The sequence below is a fragment of the Podarcis raffonei genome, chromosome 6 (genome assembly GCF_027172205.1).
Source record: "Podarcis raffonei isolate rPodRaf1 chromosome 6, rPodRaf1.pri, whole genome shotgun sequence".
Taxonomy (NCBI): domain Eukaryota; kingdom Metazoa; phylum Chordata; class Lepidosauria; order Squamata; family Lacertidae; genus Podarcis; species Podarcis raffonei.
Window position 1 is genome coordinate 39,497,034 of NC_070607.1, and position 14,407 is coordinate 39,511,440.

The 14,407-nt window shown below is 41.3% G+C and overlaps 1 protein-coding gene across 6 annotated transcripts in view; it reads right to left on the bottom strand.

Annotated features, from left to right (window-relative positions):
• PATJ (PATJ crumbs cell polarity complex component) overlaps positions 1-14,407 on the bottom strand; it is a 157,843-nt gene that overhangs the window by 85,476 nt on the left and 57,960 nt on the right. For 5 of the 6 annotated variants that reach the window (XM_053392225.1, XM_053392226.1, XM_053392224.1 and 2 more), the window contains exons 24-26: positions 9,068-9,245; positions 8,104-8,214; positions 6,937-7,008 (exon numbers count right to left, since the gene is read on the bottom strand). In XM_053392225.1, coding sequence (XP_053248200.1) covers positions 6,937-7,008; positions 8,104-8,214; positions 9,068-9,245 — 361 coding nt within the window. The remainder of the gene's footprint in view (positions 1-6,936; positions 7,009-8,103; positions 8,215-9,067; positions 9,246-14,407) is intronic. The other variant, XM_053392227.1, reaches the window with a different exon arrangement.

The window sequence follows — 14,407 nt, forward strand, 5'->3', positions numbered from 1 at the left end:
AAATTTCTCCTCACCAAGCTGTAACTCCTGTTTGGCTCTACAGGGTAAACTCCATTTGAAAACCGAAGGAGCTCCAGCCCAGAGTGATGGTTGGGTCAATGGGCTGCTATTCTAATAAATACTTATTTTGTGCAGTTATAATTTGTTAGTTGAGTTGGGTGTACCAATGGAAAATCTTGATAAAAACCTAACTAACAGATTCTCCTGAGTTTATATAAGCTTTAGTGCAAAGCTGATCCTTCAGGACTGTGACTGGGAGCCTATTGTAACATGTATTATTATACATATACTTGACTTCTATTTTAGCGCACAAGACTCAGCACACTGGGATTTTGTCAGTGAGATCTCTAATCATATGCCATCTCCAAAACTCATGTATGCCATTAGCCTTTAATCAAATCCTATGTGCCTGTGTGCCCTATTAGAACTTAAGTGATGGAGAGAAATGCTTACTGCTTACAATAATAAAAAAAAGAAACCATTAGCAGAACAACCACATTTTGCTCCTGTTATGAACAGCCAGGAATATTGCATAATTTAACAGTACAACTTCTACCCGCAAGGCTCATGGAAGATAATTTAAAACTTTATTTGGAAAAAAAAATGCTTGAGAAGCATCTTCACAATAAAATTGCTTTCTTAACTGGCAGCTTGGGAATACCCAAATGTTGAAAGGGGAAGTTGGCATTGCTATAAGGACATGGATTTGATGTACACAATGTAGATAGAAACTGATTAATGATACATGGACTTTCTTTAGTGATCAGGCAGAAAATATCTTCTCGGTGTAGCCTCTCATACCCTGAAATTTCCCTACAAAGGTATCAGGGATGGTAACATCAAGTGATGAATGTGTGTGTCTGAAATCAAAGACTCCTGGAGCACAGGTGGATTTAGGGGAGCACAACCAGTTCGGTCCCCCTTGGGCACAGAGACTCAGGGGCGCTGCAGGTGATGCCACAATTGAAATGGGGCTTGAGAGGTGGCACAGGGCCTAGTTCAGAGCTTCCTCAATAGAAATCAGGGCCCCTGAATTGATGTCTAGCATCACCATTGATGCTATCTATTTACCTGTAGTCACATTTGAAATCTTATGCGAAGGCTGGGGAGCTTCAATGTACTAGCCTATTAATATACATGGGTAAGTGCCAATTATTCTCTTACCTACAGGGAATGGTTGTAAATTAGTAGCAGATCCCATGCTCTGCATAGAAACAATTAACACCACCACCACCACTCCTGTCTAAAACCCTAGACTGAAACTGCCACTCAGTGTAGAAAATACTGAACTAGATGAAACAATGACCTGCATCAACTACATTCCCAATAAAGAACACCAGTTTGGAAGAATGCTTCACAGATTGAGACCCACTTGGAAAATGAGTAAAAGAAAGAAAGGAAAGAAACTGTAAAAAAAAAAACTTATTTCATAGAATCATAGAGTTGGAAGAGACCACAAGGGCCATCGAGTCCAACCCCCTGCCAAGCAGGAAACACCATCAGAACACTCCTGACATATGGCTGTCAAGCCTCTGCTTAAAGACCTCCAAAGAAGGAGACTCCACCACACTCCTTGGCAGCAAATTCCACTGTTGAACAGCTCTTACTGTCAGGAAGTTCTTCCTAATGTTTAGGTGGAATCTTCTTTCTTGTAGTTTGGATCCATTGCTCCGTGTCCGCTTCTCTGGATCAGCAGAAAACAACCTTTCTCCCTCCTCTATGTGACATCCTTTTATATATTTGAACATGGCTATCATATCACCCCTTAACCTCCTCTTCTCCAGGCTAAACATGCCCAGCTCCCTTAGCTGTTCCTCATAAGGCATCGTTTCCAGGCCTTTGACCATTTTGGTTGCCCTCCTCTGGACACGTTCCAGTTTGTCAGTGTCCTTCTTGAACTGTGATGCCCAGAACTGGACTCAGTACTCCAGGTGAGGTCTGACCAGAGCAGAATAGGGTGGCACTATTACTTCCCTTGATCTAGATGCTATACTCCTATTGATGCAGCCCAGAATTGCATTGGCTTTTTTAGCTGCCGCGTCACACTGTTGGCTCATGTCAAGTTTGTGGTCAACCAAGACTCCTAGATCCTTTTCACATGTACTGCTCTCAAGCCAGGTGTCACCCATCTTGTATTTGTGCCTCTCATATTTTTTTTGCCCAAGTGCAATACTTTACATTTCTCCCTGTTAAAATTCATCTTGTTTGTTTTGGCCCAGTTCTCTAATCTGTTAAGGTCGTTTTGAAGTGTGATCCTGTCCTCTGGGGTGTTAGCCACCCCTCCCAGTTTGGTGTCATCTGCAAATTTGATCAGGATGCCCTTGAGTCCATCATCCAAGTCGTTGATAAAGATGTTGAATAAGACCGGGCCCAAGACAGAACCCTGTGGCACCCCACTAGTCACTCTTCTCCAGGATGAAGAGGAACCATTGATGAGCACCCTTTGGGTTCGGTCAGTCAGCCAGTTACAAATCCATTGAGTGGTAGCATAGTCAAGACCGCATTTTACCAGCTTCTTTACAAGAATATCATGGGGCACCTTGTCAAATGCCTTGCTGAAATCAAGGTAGGCTACATCCACTGTGTTCCCTTCATCTACCAGGCTTGTAATTCTGTCAAAAAACGAGATCAGGTTAGTCTGACATGACTTATTTTTCAGAAATCCATGCTGACTATTGGTGATCACAGCATTCCTTTCTAGGTGCTCACAGACTGTTTGCTTAATGATCTGCTCCAGAATCTTCCCTGGTATTGATGTCAGACTGACTGGGCGGTAATTATTTGGGTCCTCTCTTTTCCCCTTTTTGAAAATAGGGACAACATTTGCCCTCCTCCAGTCTGCCGGGACTTCGCCTGTTCTCCAGGAATTCTCAAAGATGACTGCCAGTGGTTCTGAGATCACATCTGCCAGTTCTTTTAATACTCTTGGATGCAGTTCATCTGGCACTGTAGACTTGAATACATCTAAACTAGCCAAGTATTCTTGTACTATCTCCTTAGTTATTCTGGGCTGTGTTTCCTCTGCTGAATCATTTGCTCCAAATTCTTCAGGTCAGGCATTGTTTTCTTTATCGGAGAAGACTGAGGCAAAGAAAGCATTTATTTTTTCTTTACATATAAGGTACTATTTTAAAAAAAATAGCAGTGAAGAAGAAATAGAACATCACTTTAACAATGGTTAACAGTCAACAGTTACAACAAAACACTTAACAAGCCACAGAAAACTACAGGTACTGTTGATCACGCCAAAACATGCCTCTTGCTATCCCTCACACTTGAATTTAAGCATTTTGGATTCCATTTCTAAGTGAAACTACAAACTAGAACTGCTGTGAGAAAAAAGAATGTATAGGGCAGTATCCAACTAAATAGTTCTGTGGTTGTCAGTATTTCCATTTAGGCAATGCAAATTCCACTCCCTCTCCCCACACAACTACTGTACCCTCCCCCAAATCTGTTCTGGAAGCTGGGGGGTGGGGACAGAACAGATGGGGGAGGCAGGGAGAGAAAAGAGAGGAGTTCCATTGCACAGCCAGAAGTCCTTGCACTAATGGAACTACTTTGTTAGCAATTGGATATCTAGTTCTCTCCCTCCCTCCCTCTCTCTGTATAATCTACTTTTTAAATGGTTCTGTCTTCAGAAGATGAAGAACCAGGATATATGTCTTTTCACCTGTGGCATTAAATCTACCTCCCTAGCCTAGGCTCACATAGCTTTCTGCTATCTACAATACGAGGTAAACATACAAATTAATCTGTGTGTATCTCTGGCTGTTAATAGCTTGTCGAATGAAATGTCTTGGATCACTCTCTGTATTTACAATGAGCCAAAGCCCAGAGGCAAAGGATGAAATCATCACCTTGAACAAGCATGGCTGATTTCATTGCAGCCTAGACTGGAAAAATACTACTGCTAGTGCCTAGGAATGTGACACGTTTAACTCTCTCTGCTGGAGTGGGTCGTGTAAATAGTATTCTGGCTACTAGTAATTTCAAAATGTTCATTCATAAATTAATGTTCATTCATTATGTACACCAGTTCTATTGGAACAATCCCAGCAATAGTTTGATTGCCTTTTCATCTTTACTAGCTCACTGTAAACACAGGAATAGTTTATCTACTAGTTTGTTAAGATTCTTAGCTTGTTAAGCTAAAATCAAAGAATCCTGAGTTACCATTTTAGGGACTTTCCAAAGGGATAACTGCATTAGTCTGTTGCACTAAACAGAAAAAATAATTTGTGGCACCTTAATGACTAACAAATTAATTACGGTATAAGTTTTCATAGCCCAGAGTCTACTTGATGAGATGTATTGAATGTTATCTTAAATTGGATATTACAGTTATTTATATAAACACATCCTGGCCACAAACGTTATATACACTAGAACTGCATGCACACTTTAAAAGAGAGGGACAGAAAGAGAGACAGAGACCAGTTGCCACCACTAGACCATCTCCTGGGGTGTGGCTTCTCCATCTTCCACTAACTTCCTCCCCTGCCAAAAACAAAGCAGAGCATAACTACTAAACAAGCTTTGAGTATATGTATTCTACCAGCTCCCATGCACTTAAACCTTTGCATTTGTGAATGAGCTGTCAAATATAACAAATACATTATTACCAAAAAATGATTTTCATGTTCTAAAAATACAAAGAGGATGAAAATCACTAGTGACTCAAGTAATTAGCAATGATAATCTGGCCTGAAACCAAACATGGCCCATAGGCTCAACAAACAATAGTTCAATATTCTGATTTTCTGATGCAGCTCTGATACAGAAATCTCCAAAGGGAAAAAAATCCATTATTGGTAGGCAAGCAGAGTATGTCTTAAATTGTTATGTTTTATTTTATATCTTGATCGCCTACATGAAAAGGTGTACATGCATTTCATTTTACAGAGTTATAGTAGCAAAGAAAGAGATATCTTTCACAGCTTTCAGGAGGATTAGTGAACTCGGCTCTTCAACTGTAAAAATGCAGCGATCGGGAATCTAGAAGGTTAAAAGGGTGATACACTGCGAATGGATGGGGTTTTCTTCTTCTTCTTTTTTTCAGATGAGCTGCTACAGAGAATGAAAATCAGCCACGAATACTCTAACTACTTATTGGGGGTTGCTTTATTCAAGGTCCAAATCACAGCAGCATAATCTCCATATTATGCAAATGAGATATATTAATTATGCAAATCAGACTTGCTATTTCTGCATAACCAATTTGTCTCATTTTCGTGAGGCACTTCACCTCTGCTCCTGCCATGTTCTAGGAGAGACAGCAGGGGAAAACACAAGGGAAGGTCTTTACCTGACCATTATTTCCACTGTTAGAGGAGAGAGAACCTTCTGACTCCAGTCTTGCACCTCTTCAGCACTAACCCAGAAATAGAGTTGGAAGATGCAGAAAGACCCCTTCTTTGGTCTGCCTTCCTTCTGCATGCACACTAAGACTTCCTTCTTAATTAATATGAAAAAACAAGTTCCTTGGGTAGGATGGGAAAATCTTCTTTTGTAATAGCTACTGTGCAACTATTTCTTTTTCTAACCAAGCAACATCCTTAACTCAGTTAGGAAAATGAGATTTATTTCTATTCTTTTGAATTTATTCAGTTACATTCAATGAATGAGTACTCAAACTAAGCAGCATTTTTTTAAAAGAAACACACCCCATGAAACCTTATAACACAACACACTAAAATCCATTGACAAACACAAAATAAAAAGTAGTAGTAAATTTAAAAGCACACACAAATATATATATATATATATATATATATATATATATATATATATATATATATAGCCCAGATAGTAGCATCTACTCAACTGCCAGAAAAAGGTTTTCATGAGGTACCTTTACCATGGCGCGGTCCTAACCTTTGGTTTTATCTATCACCCTGCCAATTCATCCCCCTAACTTCAAGGCATTCCCCACCTCCATTATGATTTCCAATATATGCTTAGGGTTTGCACATGGGGATGATCTACACATCAGATTTGTGGATTATCGGGGGGGGGGAGGCATTACTGATGCCCTCCGCAGGCTGCCCCACCCCCGTGGATTCTCAGCTTTCAAAATAATTTTAAAACATGCCTTTTGGGATTTGCTTACCAAGCAAGAGCAAGGGGCAGGGAAATTTCAACACTATTTTAATCTGAATCCGTTTTTATTCTGTTTGGTTAGATATTAGCTTGTGTTGTCCACTCCAAGGCAGACGGAGCAGGTTATGAATCCCAAAACGTACTCTGAGGACTGGTATAGTTCCCTGTGATGGCAGCTGGAGTTCATAAAATGTTGGGACCTGATCCAGCGACCCCTGTTTTTCCCCAAATGGGAAACAGACACACAAACCCTCTAGAGTTAAAAACTAGTTGGAGTCAAATCTACAGACTTATTTACATTGGTCAAATTATGAGCCTAAAAATCAGCCCATGCATTTTCTTGGTTCACTCTGAACATTTAACTGAAAAGGCAAAAATTTCTTTAAGATTGGAACCCTACACTTACCTGGGAGTAACACCTACTGATCGCAGTGGGACTTGAATGTATAGGATTGAGTTGCAAATGGCTTGAATATAGACACCTCCCCCTCTTCAGCAAAACTGGTTTTTTTGTGACTCACTCAAATATGAACATTAATCCACATTTCTTTTTTAATTAAGCCGCTACTGAGTTATTGCTTTTAATGTTATCTCATTTTTATGCATGACATTATGAATAGCAGTAAAGTTCAATTGCAAGTATAAAATACATATTTTTATTTGCCTTTCCACATATACAAGCAAATCTACACACAGGCACACAAAATCTCCAGATATTATCCTTGTGTTTAAAGGAATTTCTCCCTGTGTCTTAAAATGGAAAAAAACTACCTTCTGTATCATGTATTGCTACATGAAGTTTATTTTGTAAGTGAGAGATAGCATCTGCAATACCTTTCCACAGTCTCCCTCTGGGTCTTGAACTTTGTGGTCCTTATTTTTCTTGGGGTTCACAATGGAAACTATCTGCAGAATACATTAAAAAAAATACATTGTTTATACATTCATTCCATACAACTGGGGGCCTATAACAAAGCGAGAAGCTCCTGCTCAGGATTCTAGACAGCCATCTTGTCTTGCAGGATATTACAAATCACTCCCTCCCCATCTGGCTTCCCATTCCACCCCAACTCAGCATGCTCAGTCCTCATTTGGCAGCTACCTTGTGCCTTTAAATCCCCACCCCTAAAGTTTCACTCTACAAAATTGCATGATCCACACAAAAGAGGAAGATATCAGCAGGCTTGGGAAAACTCTTTGTCGGCTATACAAGATTGGTACTCTGAAAACAAATTTTCTGTTTAGTACATATTGGAAAGACTTTAGGCTCAAGGGATATACTTTGTTCCTGCAAACCCTGAAATCCACCAAGCAGAGCCAAATCAAAACCAAGGCAAGAGATCGAGGCAATACAGAACTAAGGAAAGGGTTCGCCGGAGCATACATTCAGTCCAGTAGTTTGTTTTCAGTACTAGAACAGAGCTCAGTTTTACAAGAAAATCAAAGCTCTCCTGCAAAGAGGCTGGATGGAAGGAACCCTCCCGTTCATGGAAGGGTGCCCTGGGATCAAAATCATTATTCTGGAGGTACAGAAAAATGAGTGATAGTTCAGAATACAGTTGGTTAATCGGAAGCTGGATTTCTTGAAGAGCAAATGTGAGCACTCTTGACTATACAAACTGTGTACTAAACACACAAAGAAAACTATGTTCCACTAGAGCCAGGATAGGGAATCTGTCATCCTTCATATGTTGGGCTTCAGCTCCCAGCAGCCCACAGTCGCCATGTCCATTAGGAATGATGGAAGTTGTCTCCTAGTTTGAGGAAACCCAGAGGTTCCACATCTCTTTGCTAGAGACTCACTCAAGTCTTGGGCTAGGTATGGGGTGATTTTACATTCTGATGCTGTATTTGTTTGGCTGAATTTGTATTTGAAGGTTGCCATTTGCCTTGAACCCTTCGGTTCTAGGACAAGATGAGAAGGGGGGGGGGAAAGAGAGAGAATTTAGGTATTTTGTTTTAAAAACGCACACACCTTCAACAGCATGCAAAGTAACTTACTCTTGGAAGAGTAGACAAACTCTGAACAACAAACACTATGGGGTTGCCTGCATTTTTTATGGCTTCCACAGCTTCTTCATGAGTTGCATTCTGCAGGTCTGTTCCGGACACCTGCAGAGCAAGAAGCCTGTTTAGATGCTCTTCTGCACTGTTCACAGTACAAGATGCAACAGAAGCTCTCAGCCAGTAAAAACTAAGTGCCAGAAAAAAGGTCACCAAGAGGTTTACTATAGCAAATATATTTAACTAAATGAGTGAATCAAAATTGTCCTTAATCAAATCAGCACGGTATTCAGTCCATGACAATTGATGCATTCACATTTACAAATAATTGTCTTAAGACATGCAGGCATAAGAAAATGCATAGAAACAGTAGCTGGACAGGAACCTGGCAACACATGGCTCTCTTCCTCAACTGTGGTTATGTTGCTAAGACATTCTTTCCTTATGGTTGATTTCTTCTCGTTGACAAAGTGGCATGTTTCACATGGATTCATTTTGAGGAAGGAAGTAATGCATATTTGAGAATCTGCCTTTGTGTCAGAATTTGGACTTGGCGAGTCTGAGTAGTTTCAGTCATTAGTGATACGCACATATACAGAAAGCATGAACACAGGAATCCTGTATTAAATTGCACTTCCTGTATTTATGCATAGTATTAACACCTCCAGTAGGACTTCTGCATTCTCTCCCATAGGCTTAAGGAGCACACACATCTCCATGTGGAACCTGGGCAAACCCACCCTTCAAATATTAACCATGTGTGCAAATACAGAGCACTCAGCTCACACATCTTGAATTCATACATCTTGAACTCACAAATGAATGTTTACTATGTCTACTTACAGTTAAGGCTGATTTGATTTTCTGTTCAAAATATGCATTTAATGCTTGAACACATACAGCTAAGACAGGTGTGTACAGACGCAACTTTTTAAAGATACAGATGTTTGTCTGAACTTACCTCAAGTATTTTATCCCCAGTTTTGAGAGCTTTTGTTCGGCCTGCTGGGCTGTCTTCCAAGACTTGCTTGATAAATATACCTTTAAGCTCTTCTCCATTCTTTAAGCGTTTTATAACTGTATGTCCGCCAACAATACTGATGCCAAGTGGCACATGGGGTTCTCGAAAAATTTCAACACTGTAGAGAGTAAGACAATCCTTTGAACATGAGAGGTTTCAGTTACGTGATTTTTGTTTCACTCTGCAGTCCTGATGCTAATCTAAACATATTGTTCTTTGTAAGGTGTAACATAAGCCTTTTAAAACGAGAAGTGATTTGTATGTTATGTTATAGCCTGGTGGAAATTGCTGAAAAGCAGTCTCAGTATCTCCTTCTGATGAAACACGCAAAAGCAGGGAACTCAACCCACTCAGTGATTCCAGAAGGCCTCAGTCTGATGTTATAAGAGATGATGGTACAACCCCTGTCCTACGAGCAATAGAAAAGCCAGATGACAGCAACAACTGAATTTGCTTGCTGGAAACTAATTTAAAGGAAATGTTCCTGCATTTTATCATGATAAAGTGACACAAGAAGAACCCTGCTTGATCAGATCAAAATATTCACCTAGTACAGCCACCTACTCCCTCTTAAGTCTTCTGTGTACTGCATTATTTCCACTCTTCGCTATACATAGTAACAACATACCCAATATGCCCTTCTCTCTCCTTTCCATAGAGTTTGCATTCAGGGATAACTCTGTCTCACTGATTCTCGCATTCTACCAGGTTACTGATATACCCACTATATTTATGTTCTTATTTAGCATCTTACTCCCCAGCGCTAATTGGCTTTTATCCCATATATTAGTTTAGAAACTGCTCTGTAACCTTCTGGATATATATAAAAAAGCAGTCCACTTCTATTGCAGTCCAAATGAAACCCATTCTTTGTGTGCCAGATTTGCTTGTCTTACAATAGTCAAGAATGCCTAACAAATCTAGACCTTACACTTTTATTATATCCATACTTTGGAGAACCCTCATCACCATACACACACACACACACACACACACACACACACACACTGAACAAACACCTAGTAGGGTTACATTTAGAGTGAAAATATATACCGTATTTTTCGCCCTATAAGACACACTTTCACCCCTCCAAAAATGAAGGGGAAATGTGTGTGCGTCTTATGGGGCGAATGCAGGCTCCTTGGCTTCAGCGATAGCAACGCGAAGCCTCCGAAGCCTGCACTCCAGAGGCTTCGCGTTGCTTCTGCTGAAGCCAGGAGAGTCTGCTCTTTGAGGCTGGCGGTGGGGGAAAGCAGCGCTTCCCCCATCGCCAGCCCCAGAGGGTGGGGGGCAGCGGGAAGGCGCACGACGCCTTCCCGCTACTCTGCAACCCGGCTTGGAGGCTGGCGGTGGGGGAAAGCAGGCTTTTCCCCAAGGAGGGAGAAGGGACTGACTGGCAGAGTCCGTCCCTTCTCGCTCCTGTGGGCTTTTGCAGGAGATGGGGGAATTTCCCCACCTCCCGTAAAAGCAGGCAAAAGACGTGTGCTCTTTAAAGGGGCTGCGCGGCTTTGCTGGCTTTTCTAGGAGGTGGGGGAATTCCCCCACCTCGTAGAAAAGCCCGCAAGAGCCACGCAGCCTTTAAAGAGCGCGCAGCTCTTGGGGGCTTTTCCCCAAGGAGGGAGAAGGGACTGACTGGCGGAGTCCGTCCCTTCTCGCTCCTGTTGGCTTTTGCGGGAGATGGGGGAATTCCCCCACCTCCCGCAAAAGCAGGCAAAAGCCGTGCGCTCTTTAAAGTGGCTGCGTGGCTTCTGCTGGCTTTTCTAGGAGGTGGGGGAATTCCCCCACCTCGTAGAAAAGCCCGTAGGAGCCGCGCAGCCTTTAAAGAGCGCGCAGCTCTTGGGGGCTTTTCCCCAAGGAGGGAAAAGGGACTGACTGGCCGTTTCAGTCCCTTCTCCCTCCTGGTCGAAAAGCCCACAGGAGTCGCTCGCGGCTCCTGTGGGCTTTTGCGGGAGGTGGGGGAATTCCGCCACCTCCCGCAAAAGCAGGAAGAAGGTCTTCGAGTAGGGCACAGGCTGCGTGCAGCCTGTCCGCTGTTCCCAGAGCTGCGGGGGGGAAATCATATTTTTTCCCTTGATTTCCCCCCCTGAAAACTAGGTGCGTCCTATGGGCGGGTGCGTCCTATAGGGCGAAAAATACGGTATATATATTGCCAGAACAGAATCTGATGTACTGACAAAAGTCAGTTAGATTAAAGTTATTCTACTGGTCCATACTGCCAATAGATGCAAAAGAAAGGGGGGGATTTGCCCTGCCAGATTTAAAACTTTATTATGAATCAGCAGCTTTCTGTTGGTTGAAGGAATGGCTACTACTTGAGAACACAGATATTTTGGATTTAGAAGGGTTTAATAACATTTTTGGGTGGCATGCATATTTGTGGTACGACAAGGTTAAAGCTCACAAAGCTTTTAAAAATCATATTGTCAGGAAAGCATTATACAATGTCTGGACAAAATATAAGGATTTGTTGGAAAATAAAACTCCTAGGTGGTTATCGCCAATGGAGGCGAAGGCCGTGAAAAAGCTTAATATGGGATTGAAATGGCCGAAATATTGGGAAATTGTGGAACGAGAGGGGGACAAATGGAAATTGCAGAGTTATGAGAAACTAAAAGATAAAGTGCGTGACTGGCTTCATTATTATCAAATAATGGAGGTCTTTAAGTCAGACAGGAAAAATGGCTTTCAGGTGGAAAAATCAAAACTTGAGACAGAACTGTTAGAGTCCAAAACTAAGAACTTATCAAAAATGTATAACTTGCTGCTGAAATGGAATACACAGGATGAAACAGTTAAATCAGCTATGATTAAGTGGGCACAAGACATTGGTCATAACATTATGTTTGAAGACTGGGAACGGTTGTGGACCACCGGTATAAAGTTCACGGCGTGTAACGCCTTAAAAGAAAATATTATGAAAATGATTTATAGGTGGTACATGACCCCAGTCAAACTTGCTAAGATTTACCACTTGTCTGACAATAAGTGTTGGAAATGTAAAGAGAATGAAGGTACATTTTTTCACCTCTGGTGGACGTGCCCAAAGATTAAGGCTTTCTGGGAGAAGATTTATAATGAAATAAAAAAGGTATTTAAATATACCTTTCCGAAGAAACCAGAGGCTTTTCTCTTGGGGATGGTCGGCCAGTTGGTGCCAAAGAAGGACAGGACATTCTTTATGTATGCTACAACAGCAGCAAGAATACTGATCGCGAAGTATTGGAAGACAGAAGAACTACCCACCGTGGAAGAATGGCAGATGAAAGTTATAGACTATATGAGACTGGCAGAGATGACCGGCAGAATCCGAGACCAGGGAAAAGAGACAGCGGAAGAAGAATGGAGGAAATTTAAAGATTATCTTAAGAAACATTGTAAAATTGTGGAATGTTGAGACGTTGTGGATTTGGAAAATATGAGGTTGAATGCTGTAATCATTATGTAAATAGGAAAAGAAAGGTTCAAAATTCATTTATTAGAAATTAGGGAGGAATTGTTGATCAAAATTAATTAGAGATTGGAATGCAGTAAGGGGAGGTATGAGGAGGTCGGGAAAATCTTTTATGAAAATAGGGTTTGAAATTATACATGTGGTGTCTTTTGGTGTTTTGTGTGTGTGTATGTTTTTGTGGTGATTTGTGTTTTTATAATTTGTGAAAAACTAATAAATATTTAATTAAAAAAAAACATACTGCCAATAGAAAGACTTGAATCTAAGCGCAGACTGCAGGTCTTGTGTTTCCAATGGAAGTTGTAACTGATGTGCTTGAGAACACCAGCTAAACCACTAGGGAGCTCATACATGCACACACAACCCTGCACTTCAGCTCTTTGCCAGCTGCATTCAGCATGCAGGCCATATGCTGGGAAGCCCAGAAAGAAAAACTGCTGTCCAGTTGCCATCATCAACTAGTTTATCATTTTAACTATGCCGCTGGGTATCTTTAAAGTCTGTTCCCTACTTCCTTTCCTAGAACTCGTCATTCAGCATCCAGGTGAAATGAACTCGGGTAAGTTGGCAGGCACATGTTACTTTGTGAAACACTAGCAAATCCACACAGATTGAAAGGCAAACTAGGCATAAAAATAATAATCTGTTTTTGCCATTCAGTTAAATAAAACAGTTCTGATGCAGAGGTGCACATCTTTCAGAACCATGTGCATTTTCTCATTGTTTTTATCTCCAGTCCTCTTTCAACAGCACTTCCTGTCAGGTCCTTGGGGTGTTATAGATTCCCTCAAATTTTGGGGACTTAGTAGATAGACTCACAAGTATCCCAATAAGTTCATGACACAAAAAGCCCAGCATGCATGCACACACATCTCTTCTCTTCTTGCAACAGCTGGATGTAAAGCTACTTTAAATAGTGCTGGGATTCAGCTACACTGGAAAAGAAAAAGCACTTAATATGCATTGTATAAATGTAAAGGGACCCCTGACCATTAGATCCAGTCGCGGACGACTCTGGGGTTGCGGCGCTCATCTCGCTTTATTGGCCCCAATACTAAAAATTTGTCAAAAATGTATAACTTGCTGTTGAAATGGAATACGCAGGATGAAACAGTGAAGTCAGCCATGATTAAGTGGGCACAAGACATTGGCCATAACATTATGTTTGCTGACTGGGAAAAGTTGTGGACCACTGGTATGAAATTTACGGCATGTAATGCCTTAAGAGAGAATATTATGAAAATGATTTATAGGTGGTACATGACCCCAGTCAAGCTTGCAAAAATTTACCACTTGCCTGATAATAAATGTTGGAAATGTAAAGAAAATGAAGGTACATTCTTTCACCTTTGGTGGACGTGCCCGAAGATTAAGGCGTTCTGGGAAATGATATATAATGAACTGAAAAAGGTATTTAAATATACCTTCCTGAAGAAACCAGAGGCCTTTCTCTTGGGTATTGTCGGCCAATTGGTGTCAAAGAAGGATACAACATTCTTTATGTACGCCACAACAGCAGCAAGAATACTCATCGCGAAGTATTGGAAGACACTGTTACGAAAAAGGAGCAATGCAGAAGCTAGCTCCAGATGGCTGGAATGGTAAACAGGAAACTGATGTTATTGGAATGTACCGTGGGAACAAGAGACAGTGTACTGAGCACCGGATGTTAGCTCAGAGTGGCACATGACCCTGTACTGGAAGTACATGGGTGGAGTTTATTCTCTCTCTGCAGCTGGGAATCAGAGGGTACAGACGTGTTTTCTCTGTACTGGTGAAAGACAGGAATAAAGACATGTAAATATATTTCTGTCTGTCTCATTCCCCCC